This window comes from Rhinoderma darwinii, chromosome 11 (genome assembly GCF_050947455.1).
Source record: "Rhinoderma darwinii isolate aRhiDar2 chromosome 11, aRhiDar2.hap1, whole genome shotgun sequence".
NCBI classification, from domain to species: Eukaryota; Metazoa; Chordata; class Amphibia; order Anura; family Rhinodermatidae; genus Rhinoderma; species Rhinoderma darwinii.
Window position 1 is genome coordinate 14028713 of NC_134697.1, and position 21651 is coordinate 14050363.

Consider the following 21651-nt stretch of genomic DNA (forward strand, 5'->3'; position numbering starts at 1 on the left):
ATAAGTATGATGCTAGGAGCCCGGCTCCCTGCACTGTGTTCGGTCCGGTACTTGCGGCCGAAATACGTCCGTCAATTACGAACGTAATTAGTGTGTGTGCACATACCCTAATGCTTATGCATATCTCTCCAAAGTTTCAGGAAACTTTTTAGAAAATAAATTTTTGGATGGACACAAAAACCATTAACACTAGGTGTATGTGTATTGTTAAAAATCTATGTTGACCACGCATCACTATGTGTATTGGCCACACTATCTGGATGATAAGTGCATTACTATAAAAAAAAGATGCAAAAACAAATCTTAATTAGAACGTTAAGACTATTACTAAACCAATGAAGGTATAATCACTTAATTACCTATTAAAGAGCAAAAATAAAGAACCACTAGCTCAATTTTTTAAAGGGGTTGCCCAGGATTAAAAAAACTAGGCTTTCTTCCCCAAAAAAAAAAATGCCACACCTGTCCACAGGTCATGTGTAGTATTGCAGTTAGTTCAGCTCTATTCACTTCAGTGAAACTGAGCTGCAATACCAGAAACAGCCTATGGAGAGGTGAGGCGCTGCTTCTGGAAAAAAATCTTCTGGATTCTGATTTTCCTTTATAAGAACAAAGCAGATTTCCTATTTGTTGCCCCCAGCCCCAATCTCTGATCCTTAGTCCACAGCTAGGCACCAGTGAGGATAGATAGAAAAGCCTATATTTATTGCCCCACAGGGAGGCTTTTCCTCTTATTTAATCAGGGAGGGTTAGAAGAACCAGGATTTAATTAAAAATCATAGAAGTCTTGGGAATAGGCTAAATACAGCGTGTGACTTGAAAATGCGTAATGGAATTTGACCATTTTCTTAAACAAATTCCTATTCCTCTTACCAAAATCCATTGTTAAAAAAAATATAAAAAATCTTATAGAGCAATTCTTCTCTAAACAACATTGAGGAGGATTGGAGCTTATAAACAGTGTGTGTGGGCGGGGCAAGGAGGACTCACAGGCTCTCTCTCTATGAGTAGGTGGAGGAAGCAGGACCCACATGCTCTCTCTATGAGTGGGTGGAGGAAGCAGGACCCACAGGCTCTCTCTATGAGTTGGTGGAGGAAGCAGCCTCTGTATGAGTGGACAGGGCAAGCAGGACCCACAGGCTTTTTCTATGAGTGGGCGGGGGAAGGACTGAAGGGCTTTTTCCATGGGTTGAACAAGTTTCGGCTCTTCGGTCAACCAGTTGACTCATGCCAATAGTTTATTCTATGTGACTGGTCCTTATATTATCCTATGTTCATGGATGTTCCTCTTTAGGACCCTATATAACCTGCACTGGCATTACAGATGTAGCAGAGCTGTTATCTGTCATTTGTTTTATGGAGATGTGAAAGCCATACTCATTTAGGACTATTGGGTTAAATTTACCGGCAGTCTTTTGGAAATCCACATAACACAAATTGTACCAAGTCGTGCCAAATGGCAAACTTAGGGTATGTGCACACGTAGTGACCAAAAACGTCTGAAAATACAGAGCTGTTTTCAAGGGAAAACAGCCCCTGCTTTTCAGACGTTTTTTGAGCAACTCGCGTTTTTCGCTGCATTTTTCGCGGCGTTTTTTACGTCCGTTTTTGGAGCTGTTTTCATTGGAGTCTATGAGAAAACAGCTCCAAAAACGTCCAAAGAAGTGTCCTGCACTTCTTTTGACGAGGCTGTATTTTTACGCGTCGTCGTTTGACAGCTGTCAAACGACGACGCGTAAATAACAGGTTGTCTGCACAGTACGTCGGCAAACCCATTCAAATGAATGGGCAGATGTTTGCCGACGTATTGCAGCCCTATTTTCAGACGTAAAACGAGGCATAATACGCCTCGTTTACGTCTGAAAATAGGTCGTGTGAACCCAGCCTGAGGTCTTCTCCATCTGTTCAATCCGTTGGACAATGCTGTAACACTGTAAAGAGTCATTGGTGATAGTAATAATGCTTTTTATTACTGAGGAGGAAAAGATACACAAAGTGTTGAGATCACTAGATTTTCTGTAGGTGCCAATGGTAAATTGATTATGATGTAATTAGTGTCCCCGGAGAAAATGAAATTACGCTCCCAGTTCTAAAGTCATAATTAGATGTGACGGCCCGCATTAATTTATCAGCTTGGGAATTCCGTCTCTGAAGATGCTACAATTAAAATTCTGTTCCGTCTTCTATTTTTAAATAATAGGCCGTATCTCTTCCTTTGGGCAAATGTTGCACCTTGATTTATGATACCTCAAAGTACTCTATGTGTTTTATTGCAGCATTGTAGAACTCTGTCTAATCCAGGAATCTGTCCATTAATAATTGGATTTAAAAAGAATGCAAGACTGGGTCATCTGCCAAGTTTACTACATTTATAGCCACCCCCCACTTCTGAATATATACGCTGTGATTCCCCCTTCATGTAACGTGTATTGGGACTTCATAAGTTACCAGTACTTCACAGTGTGTAAACTCAGCAGCAGCCATGGGAGTAGTTCTGTGTCCACACTGTTTATTAAGCAGCTCTATCTCCCTCTCTCACAGCAAAAAGTCCCAGCTCCAATCACCAACTAAATTACATCTAGCCTACCAATTGGAGTCTGTAGATGAAGAAGACCCCTTAGTGCTACACATCACCTCTCACCCTCAAAAGTTTTGGCCATCAGCAAACGCTTCTGTAATGTAATAAACACATTTTGGTTTTGTCGGGAGGGTTGGGGTAAACTAAGCTGTTTCCCCAATGGCTCTAATGGGGGGGGGGGGGGTGTTAATAAACACGTGTACTTGCTGTACTCGCTTTTTTGGGCATTCAGCAGGTGTAATCTTTGTAAATAATTAGACACCCTTGGACTTGACGGCCTTAACTATAGGGTAGAGGCCATGGTGCTTGATTTCTTTTTTAAAAAGTTTGCTCTTTACAGAAAATAAGCAGAGCTTTTGGAGTTGCCTGGGTGGATTATGATGCAGATTTATATTATACGTATTCAAGTAACAGCAAACTGGAAGAGGATAGCCCAAAATGTCTGGTAACTTGTTATTGGCCCAAAAAGTTCCTAAAAAAAAATCCCTATAGGCAAACCAGAAAATTACCTAAGGGCATGACCACACGTGGCGGATTTCCTCCGCAACTGTCCGCATCAATGCCGCACAGAATCTGCGTTGCAGATTCTGCTGCGGATCTGCACAAAATGTGCAGAAAATTGATGCGGACTGGCCGCTGCGGACTGCAGGAAAAGTGCTTCCCTTCTCCCTATTCAGTGCAGGATAGAGAGAAGGGACAGCACTTTCCCTAGTGAAAGTCAAAGAAATTCATACTTACCGCCCGTTGTCTTGGTGACGCGTCCCTCTTTCGGCATCCAGCCCGACCTCCCTGGATGACGCTCCAGTCCATGTGACCGCTGCAGCCTGTGCTTGGCCTGTGATTGGCTGCAGCCGTCACTTAGACTGAAACGTCATCCTGGGAGGCTGGACTGGAGACAGACGCAGGGAGTTCTCGGTAAGTATGAACTTATATGTTTTTTTACAGATACATGTATATTGAGATCGGTAGTCACTGTCCCGGGTGCAGAAACAGTTACTGCCGATCGCGTAACTCTTTCAGCACCCTGGACAGTGACTATTTACAGACGTCTCCTAGCAACGCTCCCGTCATTACGGGAGCCCCATTGACTTCCTCAGTCTGGCTGTAGACCTAGAAATACATAGGTCCAGCCAGAATGAAGAAATGTCATGGTAGTAAAAACAATACGCTCCGCAGCACACATAAGATCTGCGGACTTCATTGCGGAATTTTGACTCTCCATTGAAGTCAATGGAGAAATTCCGCCATGAGTCCGCAACCAGTCCGCCACTGCTCCGCAACAGACAGAGCATGCTGCGGACACCAAATTCCGCTCCGCAGCCTATGCTCCGCAGCGGAATTTTCAGCCTAGTCTAAACGAACACTGCTAAATTAAAGTGTAAGTCAATGGACAAACGGCACCGCTGCGGATTAACGCTGCGGAGTGTCCGCAGCGGAATTTCAGTGAAATTCCGCCACGTGTGAACCCGCCCTAATGGTTACCCACTAAAAGCTGTCGTTTTAAGGATCTGGGTAAACTAAACCCCATACCCATCTATACCACCCTTCACCTCACATGCAAACTGCTGGCCCACCAAGAAAACTATTTTTGATAATCCAGTGTATTGGCATCCTCATTGTGGCAGATTATCAATATTTTTCATAACAATAATGTGTTGTTTATGTTTGTATTTTAACATTTGTAATCTTTTAAGGGGTTTTCCATGGTTAGAAATAAGGGTTAACATTTTTAGGGAAACAGCGCCCCCTTGATTATGGGCTTTGTTTGGTATTGCAGCTCACCCTTATTTATTTAATTAGGGACAAGCTGCAATACCACACACAGCCCATGGAAAAAGGGAGCAGTTTTGGGTATAATGTGGTCTTCATCCTGAACAACCCCTTTAAATCAGGTTATGATTCTGCATAAAATGTCCATATACTGTAAACTGTATTCATAACACTAAATAAAAGTTTTGTGTTTGACTCCTAAAATAGATTGTATATCCACAAAGCCGCTTTTCACCGTCTACCACAGGTGGAAAAGAGTTTGATTGACTGTATTGTTATATTCCATTCATGTCATACTTTTAATATTCTGCCTCGTGTTATATAAACAGATGTATTTGTTGAAACGCTGCAGATCTATCGTGTACAGGAGGAGTGCATGGGGGAGGGGTGTCACCTACAGAATATATCTATATATATATATATATATATATATATACACACACACACACACACACACACACACACACACACACACACACACACACACACACACACACACACACACACTCTATAAATCTGATACATACATAGAATGGCTGCAGCCTTGTTCTATTACTCCAATGATATCCCTATATGTAGGGGATCTTGTACCTATGGTTTGGTCATAAATGTTCTATGAAAATGCAAAACTAGGGCTTAATTGGGTGGTCTGCTTTGGGCAATTCTTTTTTGTTAGACGGGTCATCGAAAATAAGTTGCTGCTAAGACACCCAACAACCAGGTTTAGGGCAGATACAGACGGACGTTGTGTTTTTGCGCGCGCAAACAACGCTGCGTTTTGCGCGCGCAAAAACCATTTGACAGCTGCGTGTGTCATCCGTGTCTGATGCGCGGCTGCGTGATTTTCGCGCAGCCGCCATCATAGAGATGAGGCTTGTCGACGGCCGTCACTGTCCAAGGTGCTGAAAGAGCTAACTCTTTCAGCACTCTCGACAGTGAATGCCGAACACATCCTATCGAAAAACCTGTTGAAAAAAAAGAAAAAGTTCGTACTTACCGAGAACTTCCCGGCCGTTGCCTTGGTGACGCGTCCTTGGTGACGCGCCTCTCGACATCGGGCCCCACCTCCCTGGATGACGCGACAGTCCATGTGACCGCTGCAGCCTGTGCTTGGCCTGTGATTGGCTGGAGCTGTCACTTGGACTGAATTGTCATCCCGGGAGGTCAGACTGGAGGAAGAAGCCGGGAGTTAGCGGTAAGTCAGAACTTCGTTTTTTTTTCTACAGGTTCATGTATATTGGGATCGGAAGTCACTGTCCATGGTGCTGAAACAGTTTAACTCTTTCAGCACCATGGACAGTGACTATCTCCTGACGTCGCGTACCGATAATTTTTTTGCCGGGTTCGGCCAAAACGAGTTCGGCCGAACCCGGTGAAGTTCGGTTCGCTTGTCCGGCTTCGCTCATCGCAAAGACACTCCGTTTGGATGGTCGGAAACAGAAAAGCACGTGGTGCTTTTCTGTTTACATTCATCCTTTTGACAGCTGGTGCGCTGTTTCAGTCGGTTCGCACGGAAGTGCTTCCGTGCAACCTACTTGGTTTTCACGCATCCATTGACTTCAATGGGTGCGTGATGCGCGAAATACGCAGAGTTATTGAACCTGTCGCGCTTTTTGCGCAGCAGACAAACGCTGCGCAAAAAGCACGGACTGTCTGTACTGCCCCATAGACTTGTATTGGTCCATGCGTGCCGCGTGAAAACCACGCGGCCCGCACGGACCGAATACACGCTCGTGTGAATCCCCCCTTAATCTGTAGGATAAACTAGCAGCAGGTGTTAATTCACCTACAGCGCCACCACAGAAGAAATGAAGCATTACATAGTGCCATTAAAATACAAGGGCTGTCTGTGGTCCACCTGATAGAAACTTTCTGTCAAATCATTGACTACCCTCGCTACCTAAAAATGGGTTCTCTAAACTTAGCACCGGAGCAGGAGATGTACTTATACAAGCCCTTTATTGACACAACTTGACTTTAGATAATTTAATTTGAACTCTTCTTTTTATTTGTTTTTAAAACAAACACGCAACATGTAAACTATGTATACTGTGTATGTGTACCGTATTATAGTAGTTATATTCTTGTATATAGGAAGCAGTATTATAGTAGTTATATTCTTGTATATACGGGGAGCACTATAGTAGTTATATTCTTGTATATAGGGGCAGTATTATAGTAGTTATATTCTTGTATATAGGAGCAGTATTATAGTAGTTATATTCTTGTATATAGGTGGCAGTATTCTAATAGTTATATTCTTGTATATAGAGGGTAGTATTATAGTAGTTATATTCTTGTATATAGGGGCAGTATTATAGTAGTTATATTATTGTATATAGGGGGCAGTATTATAGTAGTTATATTCTTGTATATAGTAGCAGTATTATAGTAGTTATATTCTTGTATATAGGAGCAGTATTATAGTAGTTATATTCTTGTATATAGGGGGCAGTATTATAGCAGTTATATTCTTGTATATAGTAGAAGTATTATAGTCGTTATATTCTTGTATATAGGGGTAGTATTATAGTAGTTATAGTCTTGTATATAGGGGCAGTATTATAGTCGTTATATTCTTGTATATAGGTGGCAGTATTATAGTAGTTATATTCTTGTATATAGGAGCAGTATTATAATAGTTATATTCTTGTATATAGAGGGTAGTATTATAGTAGTTATATTCTTGTATATAGGGGCAGTATTATAGTAGTTATATTATTGTATATAGGGGGCAGTATTATAGTAGTTATATTCTTGTATATAGGAACAGTATTATAGTAGTTATATTCTTGTATATAGGGGCAGTATTATAGTAGTTATATTCTTGTATATAGGGGCAGTATTATAGTAGTTATATTCTTGTATATAGGGGGCAGTATTATAGTAGTTATATTCTTGTATATAGGGGGCAGTATTAGGGCATGACCACACGTGGCGGATTTCCTCCGCAACTGTCCGCATCAATGCCGCACAGAATCTGCGTTGCAGATTCTGCTGCGGATCTGCACAAAATGTGCAGTAAATTGATGCGGACTAGCTGCTGCGGACTGCGGTAAAAGTACTTCCCTTCTCCCTATCAGTGCAGGATAGAGAGAAGGGACAGCACTTTCCCTTGTGAAAGTCAAAGAATTTCATACTTACCGCCCGTTGTCTTGGTGACGCGTCCCTCCTTCGGCATCCAGCCCGATCTCCCTGGATGACGCGGCAGTCCATGTGACCGCTGCAGCCTGTTATTAGCCTGTGATTGGCTGCAGCCGTCACTTAGACTGAAACGTCATCCTGGGAGGCCGGACTGGAGACAGAAGCAGGGAGTTCTCGGTAAGTATGAACTTCATTTTTTTTTACAGATAGATTTATATTGGGATCGGTAGTCACTGTCCCGGGTGCAGAAACAGTTACTGCCGATCGCTTAACTCTTTCAGCACCCTGGACAGTGACTATTTACTGACGTCTCCTAGCAACGCTCCCGTCATTACGGGAGCCCCATTGACTTCCTCAGTCTGGCTGTAGACCTAGAAATACATAGGTCCAGCCAGAATGAAGAAATGTCATGGCAAAAAAGCAAGACGGATCCGCAGCACACATAACATGTGCATGACAGCTGCGGACTTCATTGCGGAAATTAGAATCTCCATTGAAGTCAATGGAGAAATTCCGCCATGAGTCCGCCACTGCTCCGCAACAGACAGAGCATGCTGCGGACACCAAATTCCGCTCCGCAGCCTATGCTCCGCAGCGGAATTTTACGCCTCGTCTAAACGAACACTGCTAAATTAAAGTGTAAGTCAATGGACAAACGGCTCCGCTGCGGATTAACGCTGCGGAGTGTCCGCAGCGGAATTTAAGTGAAATTCCGCCACGTGTGAACCCAGCCTTATAGTAGTTATATTCTTGTATATAGGGGGCAGTATTATAGTAGTTATATTCTTGTATATAGGGGCAGTATTATAGTAGTTATATTCTTGTATATAGGAGCAGTATTATAGTAGTTATATTCTTGTATATGGGGGCAGTATTGTAGTAGTTATATTCTTGTATATAGGGGCAGTATTGTAGTAGTTATATTCTTGTACATAGGGGCAGTATTATAGTAGTTATATTCTTGTATATAGGGGCAGTATTATAGTAGTTATATTCTTGTATATAGGAGCAGTATTATAGTAGTTATATTCTTGTATATAGGGGGCAGTATTATAGTAGTTATATTCTTGTATATAGTAGCAGTATTATAGTCGTTATATTCTTGTATATAGGGGTAGTATTATAGTAGTTATAGTCTTGTATATAGGGGCAGTATTATAGTCGTTATATTCTTGTATATAGGTGGCAGTATTATAGTAGTTATATTCTTGTATATAGGAGCAGTATTATAGTAGTTATATTCTTGTATATAGGAGCAGTATTATAATAGTTATATTCTTGTATATAGAGGGTAGTATTATAGTAGTTATATTCTTGTATATAGGGGCAGTATTATAGTAGTTATATTATTGTATATAGGGGGCAGTATTATAGTAGTTGTATTCTTGTATATAGGAGCAGTATTATAGTAGTTATATTCTTGTATATAGGGGCAGTATTATAGTAGTTATATTCTTGTATATAGGGGCAGTATTATAGTAGTTATATTCTTGTATATAGGGGGCAGTATTATAGTAGTTATATTCTTGTATATAGGGGGCAGGATTATAGTAGTTATATTCTTGTATATAGGGGGCAGTATTATAGTAGTTATATTCTTGTATATAGGGGGCAGTATTATAGTAGTTATATTCTTGTGTATAGGGGGCAGTATTATAGTAGTTATATTCTTGTATATAGGAGCAGTATTATAGTATTTATATTCTTGTATATAGGGGGCAGTATTATAGTAGTTATATTCTTGTATATAGGAGCAGTATTATAGTATTTATATTCTTGTATATAGGGGGCAGTATTATAGTAGTTATATGCTTGTATATAGGGGGCAGTATTATAGTAGTTATATTCTTGTATATAGGAGCAGTATTATAGTATTTATATTCTTGTATATAGGGGGCAGTATTATAGTAGTTATATTATTGTACATAGGGGGCAGTATTATACTAGTTATATGCTATATGTATTATATTATCATATTTATTACATAGGAGGCAGTGTTGTAGGATCCATTCAAAATTTTATGAAGAAAAATTATCTACTGTAACCGCAAACAACCCTTTCCCTAGTACACAGCGGAGATTGGCCCTAGACCAAACTGCAACTCAGAGCATATTAGGAAATTACTGGATGTCTTTTTGCTCTGTTCCTTTAGCTTTATCTGTGAACCATTTAAATATAATTGCACCTTGCAGATTTGGTACGCTAAAGCAAATATCATCACACTGTAATGTATGTATTATTATCTATTTTTCTATTGACCTGAAATAACCTAGAGGTAATGCTTGGAAAAAACACAATGAAAGGTAAGTGGCCAAACTGCGAAGACGAAAACCACTTTCACACGGCTTTATTTTGGTCAGTATTTGTAAGCCAAAACCAGGAATAGGTCCCAATAGCGAAAGAGGTACAAATATTTCAATTATTCTTTTCGCTCTTTATTTTTTCACTCCTGGCTTTGGCTTCCAAATACGGAAGCAAAATACTGACCAAATTACTGCTGTGTGAACGTGGCTCTACACACGGAAGTAATGTCACACGTTGACCAAGAATGGGTAGGTGGAAGGGCATTAACGCTAACCGAGTGTCAGCTGCTGTCAGCAGAGGTAATTGCTACCTCTGCACCCCTAAGCTACACCCTTGACTGTCATATTATACTTTTGAGTCATGTTTAGATTATTAGGAGGATCTACCTTCTTATTAGGGAACGGCCACACGGAGCGGCCCGGACACGGTCGCAACGCGCCCAACAACTGCTCTGGCACTATGTAGGAGCGGCTGTCAAATACCTCATTAAGGGGTATTCCGGTTACATGCACATGTGCACTGCCGCTCCATTCATTCTCTATGGGACCGCCGGAGATAGCCGAGTGCAGTGTTCGGCTTTTTCCGGCGCTGCCATAGAGAATGATTAGGAGGTAAATTGTTGTAATTTGCAAAATGGTGCGGCCATAAAGGGTGTATTAATTCACGGCTGCACGATTATGCAGATAAAGGGACGGTTTACCCGCGTTAACATGCGGCCACTAACAGGTTGGTTGTTGGCCGCGTTGCGACCGTGTCAGGGCCGCTCCGTGTGGCCGTGTCCTTACATGTGGACTCCCTTCACATCTGCTCATCTACTATCTTTAGGGCTAGCATATTCCGTAGCACTGTATGAACTTCATGCTCACCTGTCCGAGCTCTAAAAGGACCCACAGTCTTAGGCCGAATTTAGACGAATGTGGGGGAACTCGGACGTGAAAAATGGCAGTTTTTCACATCCGAGTTACCACCGTGCGGGTCCCGTTTTCACAGATCCCCATAGACTGGAGTCTATTGAGGGATCCATCAAAAACGGAACAAAATAGGACGTGTTATATTTTTCAATGGACCCTTCACACGGTGTATTGAAACAACGGCCTTGTAAACGGCCCCATTGAAATACATGCGTCCGTGTGACAGCTGTTGTATTAACGGCCGTTACACGGACATATACTACGGTCATCTGAATTCGACCATTGGGTATTTTCACACAGGGCAGACATGCTGTGTAAAAGCACACAGCGTATCCACCCTGGTCGCCGTAGGAAATTCCGGCCGAAAAACCGTACCAAATTGTGGTGCAGTTTTTCGGTTGAAATATTTACAGCGGAAAACGGCACGTTAAAAAAAATGTTTCCTACTTACCCATAGCCATGTCGACGCATCCCTCTGCCGTCCTGAAGCCTGGCCTCCTGGGATGACGTTTCATCCCATGTGACAGCTGAAGTTTGTGATTGGCTGCAGCTGTCACATGGGATAAAACACCATCCCAAGAGGTCAGCCTGGACCAAGAAGCACCGAATTTTGGGTAAGTAGAACAAAAAAAGTTGCGATTTTTGCGGCGGAATTGAAGTTTTCCCACTGCAAAAATCGCAACATCTGCTATTTGTTGCAGTTTTTACCTCCCCATTGAATTCAATGGGGAAAATCTGCAACAAAAAAGCAGCAATTACGCAAATACAATTAACATGCTGCGGATTAAAAAGCAGTACCGCTGGTCAATTTCAGAGTTTTTTTCTGCTTATCATTAATCATGTGGATGAGATTTGTTAAAATCCAATCCACTCTGCTACTACTGTATTATGCTGCGGATTTTCCGTAACGTATCCGCAGTATTTACATGTGAATTTATCCAAATATCTGTAACTCCCTTACATACTAGGACCATTTTATAGGAAGTTAGTTGACCTATCAGCATGGTCTTGTAGTGTCAGAGAAAAGTGGAGAGTCTAGATAAAATCCAAATGAACACAGAGGAACATGCAAACTCCATGCAGATGTAGCGGTGTCTGAATATGGACCTATGCTCTAATGGACATTTTGAAGAATATTTGTGCTACATAGAACACATTTCTGGTCTTGGAGGATGCAGGAACATTATTGCAACAAAGTGTAGCCAGAGTAAGACAGATGTTTAGTCTATCAGCTTTCATAGCTCAATGAAAAAACTCATAATTTTTTAGGTATTTCCTTACCAAGAGATAGGCAACAATTGTAATCTAAATGAACGGATTAGAATGTGTGCTGGCCCTTTAAATATTTTATTTTTTTATTTTTTTGCATCATTCTTTCAATTATACAATGTGCTAATTAAATGGACGTTTCCTAATTCAGAGACCTTGAATCCTTGTGCCAGTCTAGAGGTTATTAAACGGTCATTAATTACTAAAAAACCCATTTATTTTGGATGCACAATAATTTTTATTATGGCTTTACAGGCAGTGAGTAACAGGGTCCCTTTAAAATACAATACATGGACAAAAGTATTGGGACACACCATGTAATCATTAAATTCAGGTGTTTCATTCAGTCTCATTGTCACTGGTGTAAGAAATCCAGCACCTCACCATGCAGTCGCCTTTACAAAGATTTGTGAAAAAAATCGGTTGTTCTAAAGAGCTCACTGAATTCCAACATGGTCCTGTAATAGGATGCCGCTAGATACTGCACAATCGCCTGTGAGTGATATTATTGTAAAGTGGAATGAACCGGAGCAAATCAGCCACGAAGTGCAGACCACGTAAAGTTACAGAGCGGGGGGGGGGGGGGGGGGCGCCGAGTGCTGAGGAGCAAGTGCAGAAAAGTCGCCAACGCTCTGCTGACTCAATAACAGCAGAGTACAAACCTCCTCTGGTATTAACATCCGCACACAAACTGTGCCCGGGAGCTTCATGGCATGAGTTTTCATGTCCAAAAAGCGGCATGCAAGCCTTACATCACCAAGAACAATGCCAAGCGTCGGATGGAGGGGTATAAAGCCACCGCCACTGGACCCTGGAGCAGTGGAAACGTGTTCGGTGGAGTGACGCTTCTCTAACTGGTAATCTGATGGATGAGTCTGGGTTTGGGGAATGCCAGGAGAACAATACCCGCCTGACTGCATTGTGCCAGCTGTAAAGTTTAGTGGAGGAGGATAATGCTATGGGGTTGTTTTTCAGGGGTTGGCCCCTTAGTTCCAGTTAAGAAAAATCTTAATGCTTCAGCATGCCAAGATTTTTTTGACAATTGTAGCTTCCAACTTTGTGGGAACAGTTTGAGGTTCGGCCCTTTTCTGTTCCAGCATGACTGCGCCCCAGTGCACAAGGTCCATAAAGACTTGGTTGGTTGGTTGGTTGGGTGGGGGAGTTTGGTGTGGAAGAACGTGACTGGCCGCACAGAGCCCTGACCTCAACCCCGTCCAACACGAAATGTGGACAAAAGTTTTGGGACACCTACACATTACACCTGCAGGAGCTTTTATGACATCCCATTCTAAATCCATAGACATTTAATATGGAGTTGGTCCCCCCCCCCCTTTGCAGTAAAATAGTTTCCACTCTTCTGGGGACTTTCTACAAGATTTTGGGGTGTCTGTGGGAATTTTTGCCCATTCATCCAGAAGAGCATTTGTGAGGTCAGACACTGATGTTGGGAGAGGGGGCCTGGCTTGTAATCCCTGTTCTAGTTTATCCCAAAGGTGTATTGCAGCATAAAGTTAAAGACTAGGATTATTTTTCACTGGTATCAGTCACAATTAACCCTGACCATGACTTTCTTGCAGGTGTGAAAAGGTCTAAGAAATAATCTGCACATGATGAGTATAATCCAACACTCGCATCCGCACTGTAGGTGTATGCAAATCTCCACCTGCACAGAACACACATCATCCAAGCAGCCCTAATGTCAATATGCTAATGATGAGTGACAGCAAACCTATGGCTTTCCAGCTTGCTGTAGAGCTACAACTCACATCATGTACTATTAATAGCCTCTGGCATGCTGTCACTTGTAGTTCCCTTTCCATTATAATTTTCCTAATCCCGTTGGAATATTGGATTATATTAAGTTGTATGATCCTCTGCTCAGCTTGCTTTGGTCAAAGACTGAATGGAGTCATTACCTGTAGTTTCCAATCCCTACCATACAGACAGGAGTACAGTATATAGGGATCACCTGCTGCTGATGTATTACAGAAACCCAAACTGGAGTCACATCAACACAGAACTTCCCCCTCTCCAAATCCAGGATTTAGGGACAATTCTTCGACTCTCTAAAGCTACTCCTCTCTTCAACTTTCTGAGTGCAACATCACTACCCAATATTTCATATGCCATTATTGCCCAGTGCTCTATATGCCACTAATGCCCAGGGTCATCTATATAGCTTCTATGTCACCAATGCCCAATAAACCAAATACAGTCCATCAGTGCAACAATGTATTCATGTCTTGTTTATTTATTGCATTATGTTACTGTTCTGTGTGCTCTTAAAGGGATGCTGCACATTTTCTAAACCAAGCAAAGGGAAGATCTGACTTACCGGTGAGTTGATCATACGATCCATCCAGATCTCTTGAATCTGAAAGATTAGCTTTCCTACCTTTACTCCTCATCTTCATACAGAGGTAAATGGACAGACCTGGGATCAGAGACAGTTTCTCACCTCCCAAACCCTTAAGAATCCTCAGGTTCTCAAGATTTAAAACTGTATTCTATGGAGAAAAAAAAAAAAGGATCCTTTCTTCCAGTGCAATGCCCCCCAAAAATCACTCCAGTAGATGAGGGGTTAATAAGATCCTTCTTGACATGGACGCCGGGGGCTGCATGGGAGCTCCTGCTCTGTATTTGTTTGCTTGTTGTTGTCGGATGTGTTGTACTCCAGGATCTGCTGTGGTCCAGGGTGGCTGGAGGAGGAGGAAGATGGGGAGGGGGCTCAGTCCATTCCTTATGAGTTTCCCTCCTGCTGACAATCTCCAGTGTAAGCCCCCTCTCTCTCCTGCCTCTTATTCCTCTCCATGTGATGATGATGATGAGGAGGAGAAGGCAGATCCTGTGTTCAGCGCTTGCAGTTTCTAGGGGGAGTTTGCTTATTCCTTCTCCACGTCTACTTTCTTCTGCTGCTTTTCCCTGTAGTGTCTTGGAATAACTTTGATTCCTTCTTTTTGTCTTCGCTTAGAGTCAGGGGCTGGTGACATCTCACTTGGCACTAATGTGGAGGAACTCCCGCTACTCCTGCTGTACCAGTGGCACAAGAAACACAGACTACGATCCGACTACAGCACCAGCACGAATATTTCTCAAGGCAGAATTAACTGCTTGTGTACTGAATGGAAGATGAATTATATGTACGTAGAATCTCTCTCATATCTAATCTAATCTATCGGTCTCTGATACTTTCTCTCTCTCTCAATCGGTTTATGTATCATCATCATCATCATTGTCTATCTCCTATCTCATATCTATCTATCTATCTATCTATCTATCTATCTATCTATCTATCTATCTATCTATCTATCTATCTATCTATCTATCTATCTATCTATCTATCTATCTCATATCTATCTATCTATTTATCTCATATCTATCTATCTCATATCTATCTATCTATCTATCTATCTCATATCTATCTATCTCATATCTATCTATCTATCTATCTATCTATCTATCTATCTATCTATCTATCTATCTATCTATCTATCTATCTATCTATCTATCTATCTATCTCATATCTATCTATCTATCTATCTCATATCTATCTATCTATCTATCTCATATCTATCTATCTATCTCATATCTATCTATCTATCTCATATCTATCTCATATCTATCTATCTATCTATCTCATATCTATCTATCTATCTATCTATCTATCTATCTATCTATCTATCTATCTATCTATCTATCTATCTATCTATCTATCTATCTATCTATCTATCTATCTATCTATCTCATATCTATCTATCTATCTCTCTATCTATCTCATATCTATCTATCTATCTATCTATCTATCTATCTGATCTTTGGGGCTGTATTGTTGTAATTTGTGCACCAACATACTTTCCTGAGTTACAACATAACAATGAATCAGTTTTATCTTCTAGCGTCCTTTGTAAAACCACCAAAACCAAATTGTGATCTAACCATGTGTTGTACAAGGTGACCTGCTCCATGGAATAATCTCAGCGCACACACTACATCACATACAGCAGCAGATTTTATTGTATCGTGTACAAAACATATTTTATCTTTTTATATTGTAAGGAAGCCAATCGGGGGAGGCAGTGGAGCTCCAACATATGTTGTAGGTAATATGACAGGAGGAGGAATGGGCGCCTGGATGGATATTCAGTGGGAGGGGGCAGCACAGCTTGAGTTTATATTGTAGGTAAGCTCGCCGCAGGTAGCGGTCCCCTTCATCGGAGCAGTTTTTGGATGGCAAGGGTTAAAAATTAATCAAATACTTTTGCCAAAACTACAACAAAAAAGATGTAGCAGAGGTGAATTGTTTTATGTGCTGTTTTCTTAGGACTGTAAGTAAACCTACTGTGTTATTGTATTACACTATACAATGACTGCACCCTAAAGAGTTAAACACAAACTCAACTCAGCTACATCCTTGTATTATGGAAATTTATAAATAGCAATTCCCTAATATATACTTGTCAGAAACTCTACAAGGAAATACAGGAACGGTCAGGGTCGCTGGGAAATACAAAATTCCTGCTCTTATCCTAGGAATCCATCAGCAGGCTGGAGGCTGTCATTTATGTGACGCTGGCTACCGTCTGCTTGAAAACTCTGTTCATGGACTGATTGAAAGTTCTGAAGTATTGAAACAGGCAGAAGCTTCGCTTTTGACCAACTATGGCTCTGAATGTGAAGCAAGACATTTTATTTAGCATTATATTGTCATAGGCAAGTGCTGGAATTCAAGTGGAAACCATCAGCAAGTATTTTAGAAATTTCTGACTGGTCCATATATCAGCATGAACAATTTACTTCCTGCTTGGCAGTTTTTAGAAGACCCGGCGACCTCGTCAGTCACCCAGGTGCGCCCCTTCATTTTAATAATTCGATCTTCCATATATCTTATATAGGAAGAATGATATATTATTTGCAGTATAAAGAATGGTTAATACAGCAGCCGGCCACTAGAGGCTGCCACATTGTAATATAGGACCTGTTCACACGGCATGTATTTGACGCGTTTTACATGCCAAAAAATGTGTCAAACGCTTGATTTAAGCTTCCCATTGACATTAATTAAAAAGCTCATTGTTAGTACATACGTCGTGTTTTTTTATGCGTGTTTACAAAACACATTAAGTAAAAAAAGAAGCTTCAGGTCAATTCTTCGCCGCTGAAAACGCGCATAATTCCCATAGTCAATGGGAGTCCTAATTAGGCATTGTTCACACGGCACTCAAAAAAAAAACCAATGTGTAAAAGTCTCTCACCAAAAAAAAGCACACAAAATGCGTAAAAAAAAGTGACGAAAACGCGTCAAAAACGCCTGTATTATAAAAAGCGCTTTACAAAAACGCTAGCGCTCTTGACACGTTTACACGTCATTTTTTTTGAGTGCTGTGTGAACAAAGCCTAAGTGTACCAATAGTATACTCCATGTAAACAATCACGTGTTTGGTAAGACAAATTATAAATCATATCCCAGTAGAGGCGCCGCCGTACACAACTTGCTTTGTTTCACACTACAGTTGCAGTAGCCGATGGCATCACACAAACGATGGTAGAGAAGTAGACATGTCTGAAGCTTTCAATGGACTTTCCAACTTTCTTCTTCATTGATATTTAAAGAGGCTCTGTCACCAGATTTTGCAGCCCCTATCTCCTATTACAGCAGATCGGCGCTGCAATGTAGATAAGAGTAACGTTTTTATTTTTAAAAACGAGCATTTTTGGCCAAGTTATGACCATTTTTATATTTATGCAAATGAGACTTTCTAAAGTACAACTGGGCGTGTTTAAAGTTATGTCCAAGTGGGCGTGTATTATGTGTGTACATCTGGGCGTTTTTACTTCTTTTACTAGCTGGGCGTTGTGAATAGAAGTGTATGATGCTGACGAATCAGCATCATCCACTTCTCTTCGTTAACACCCAGCTTCTGGCAGTGCACAGACACACAGCGTGTTCTCGAGAGATCACGCTGTGACGTCACTTCCCCAGGTCCTGCATCGTGTCGGACGAGCGAGGACACATCGGCACCAGAGGCTACATTTGATTCTGCAGCAGCATCGGCGTTTGCAGGTAAGTCGATGTAGCTACTTACCTGCAAACGCTGATGCTGCTGCTGAATCAACTGTAGCCTCTGGTGCCGATGTGTCCTCGCTCGTCCGACACAATGCAGGACCTGGGGCAGGAAGTGAGTGACGTCACAGCGTGATCTCTCGAGAACACGCTGTGTCTGTGCACTGCCAGAAGCTGGGTGTTGACGAAGAGAAGTGGATGATGCTGATTCGTCAGCATCATACACTTCCATTCACAACGCCCAGCTAGTAAAAGAAGTAAAAACGCCCCGATGTACACACATAATACACGCCCACTTGTACATAACTTTAAACACGCCCAGTTGTACTTTAGAAAGCCTCATTTGCATAAATATAAAAATGGCCATAACTTGGCCAAAAATGCTCGTTTTTAAAAAAACAAAACGTTACTGTAATCTACATTGCAGCGCCGATCTGCTGCAATAGGAGATAGGGGTTGCAAAATCTGGTGACAGAGCCTATTTAAGTGCCCCAAAAATAAGTGATGTCACTGTGCCAGATGCAGTGACATCACTACCCAGAGACAGATTAAAGGGTTATTCTCATCCATGGGACATGCCATAAATGTCTGATAGATGCGGGTCCCAGCTCTGACCTACATCGTGGAAAGGGGGCCCTCACATCCAGGCGGAGATTGAATAGAGAAATGGCCACATGCTCAGCTATTTCCGTAACACCTATAGAAATGAATAGAGAGAACTGCGCACATGTGCGGCCACCTCTCCATGAATATTCTGCCTTTATGCGACGGCCAGCGCCTGCTTCACCAGGAGTGGCTGGGTCAGGCCCCTGTTCTGGACATAGGGCCTGGTCCCACATCTATGAGGCATTAATGGAAATAACCCTTATAAGTTGGTGGAGTGAGACTGAGAATCTGGTTGGGGCCCCCATTCCACATTTTTGACCCGAACCCCAACTGAACCCTTATTTCAGCCACAAGTAGGAGAAGTGGCACGCATATGGCCCACCCCACCGATGTCTATTGGAGTTATGGAGTCACCTAAACCAGCAACTCCCGAAGAGTTTATAAGAGGGAGACACACGCATGCGGGGCTACCTCTCCACCTCAGGGCCGGTGTCAGAACCCGGCAAAGTTGGGAAGTTGCCGTTGCCTAATGGAGGGAGGGGGCAGTGCTGCTCTCTGTTCTGCATTTACGTGTCCTGTGTCCTTTCTCTTACGCAGGACAGAAGGAGAAACTAGAGTGACCACAGGCTTCACTGTTATCTATGAAAGGATTTTCTCAATAATATTCTTATTCACAGTAAAAGTAAAAGTGTTTTTTTTTTTTATAAAGTTACTAAAAATTGGCACAGAAACAATTACATATATATCTTTTATATCTGTACAAATCAGTGAACACATTATATATAGTGATCAGTAAATGATGTAAATAAAAATGTTGTAACTGCTTTTTTTCCTGCATTTAACCCATAATAAAAGTAAATATAAATTAAACATTTACTTATGTGTAATGTCAGAATTGCGCCTAAAAACTAAAGATCGTCTCGCAAAAAAACAGATCTCATAGCTTTGTTGAAGTGAAAATAAAAACGTAATGGCTGTTATGGCTATGAATGTGGGAAATCAAAAATAAAAAAAATTCTTCTGGCCATCCGAACAAGTACAACACTTACATTTTCCAGCAATAAATGGGTTCAATTACAAACTTTGCGGCATACAAATGCTGCTCTTTTCTTTAGGGTATGTTCACGCTTTGCTTTAGTTTTTTGGGCGTTCTTTGGTAAAAATGACAAGCAAATAAATTTTAGGTTATTTTTGCCCAAAAAACAAAACAAAAACACACACAAAAAAAACACAAACCTCAAAAAATTTGACAAAAATGTAACTGGAGACATTATTGGTGTATAGTATACTGGGTGGATGAAAGAGGTTGAGGCATAAGGGGGCCTAATGTGACTCTTACCCCCCACATAAACCTTGAGCCGGCCCCGCTCCACCTCCTCTTGGCTGGACCACGACCATCAGGGTGGGGTAGGGGGAGCCACAAGGGTTACTGACAGGTTATACAAAGAATTATGTGTAAATATGGAGGGAAGTCTTATAACCTGCACATAATACACTATGCAGCCAGGCTTTATAATCCAGATTATCCAGGATTTATATCAGAGGGGTCGGATTTATTTGATGTTTCTTGGAAAATAACTATGATTTTCAGGAGCTACCACTAATATTTTCCCAATTAAAACCTCATTCTTCCTGCGACTCTCTGCATTGATATAAAAAGACTGTTCCCACAGTGGTCCATAAAACAAAAATGACATCAAGTCCGTGCCGGACAATTGCTCTCTGTTCCTGATTATGCAAAAGACAAAGTAAGTCAGCACCGCCAGGTGCAAATCTGCTGTGACTGCAGCGCAAAGCAAACAAATACAAAGATCACATCGGTGATGATGTCATCATATTCATTATCATACAGAAAGGCGGCATGGAAGAGCAGAATTAATAAGGCAATTGTATTAGAATTTTTTTATATATATTTTAAAGGGGTTATCTGGTTTAGAAAGCCTATTTTAAAATACCCTATAAGGTCATTCTGAGTTTATAGAGAGGGTCCCTCATTTAGGGCCACCACCAATAACTGGAGCAGAGAGCAACTACAAAAGAATCTCTCTCACTTTAGAGGACCCTACTTTTCCATGTATTACATTAAACAGCCTATTGAGTTCAATGGGCACCATGTAATGATTAATTTCTCCTGTGGTGGCGCTGCAGGGGATTTAAACACTTACTGCCAGGTTCCCCCACAGATTATAGCTGATCGCTGGGAGTTTCTGCAACAGGACACCCTGTGATCAGTTTATTTTTGGGGATCCTTACAAGTCTTTTTGTAAAACCGGTTACAAAAAAAAACAACCCATGCTTAGGGCGCTGTAGACGTATTTTTGGTCTTCATCCATCCCTCTGCTGATTTCTGTAAATGTATGGATTTAACTCCCCATGCCGGCCTAGTAGGCAGGTTCCTGCTGGTGTGATGTCATAGTGTGCTGTGTACTCTGAGCCAATCAGCTATCTCTAAAGGGGGCTCAGAGGGTCACTGCCCCATATAAGGACACCAACACTAGAAATGATGCATAATCGTTGGGGGCCCCGTTCCAGATTTTGCCTTTGAGCCCAGAAGCTTTAAGTTACGCCGATGGCCATTTATAATACCGGCGTCTTTTTGTCACTCACCTCATTGGTTCCAGCTCGGTAACCAGATGCCTCCTTTACTACTGCTCCATTTCCCATCATCCATCGCAGCCCTGTTGTGGCTTTTCTGCTATGGATATTTAGCAGTGTCAGGTTGCTAAGTGGACCGGCGCCCGAAGATGACGTCAGGTCTGGTGAACTATTTAAAGGGCAATCGTCCTGCCATGCATTGCCTAGTGTTGGAGGTACATTCCTTTGCGGATTCTTGTCCTTTTGCATTGCTATGAACTACTGTCATCGATCCTTACCTCAGCCTTGCTACTGACCACACTCCTGTGTTGACCTTTGGATTGTATGCCTGGTACCTGTTTTCCTTCTCCTGGTTCTGAACCTTGACTACGTTTCTGACTACGCTCCCATCTCGTAGTCTGGTTTGTTGTATC

At 41.7% G+C, this 21651-nt stretch overlaps 1 protein-coding gene across 2 annotated transcripts in view; it reads right to left on the bottom strand.

The window, feature by feature from the left end:
• The window catches only part of KCNIP2 (potassium voltage-gated channel interacting protein 2), a 344365-nt gene extending 329329 nt beyond the window's left edge, over window positions 1–15036 (bottom strand). For both annotated transcript variants that reach the window (XM_075843006.1, XM_075843003.1), the window contains exon 1: window positions 14312–15036. In XM_075843006.1, coding sequence (XP_075699121.1) covers window positions 14312–14390 — 79 coding nt within the window. In that variant the 5' untranslated portion in view covers window positions 14391–15036. The remainder of the gene's footprint in view (window positions 1–14311) is intronic.
• Between the last annotated feature and the right edge of the window lie 6615 nt (window positions 15037–21651).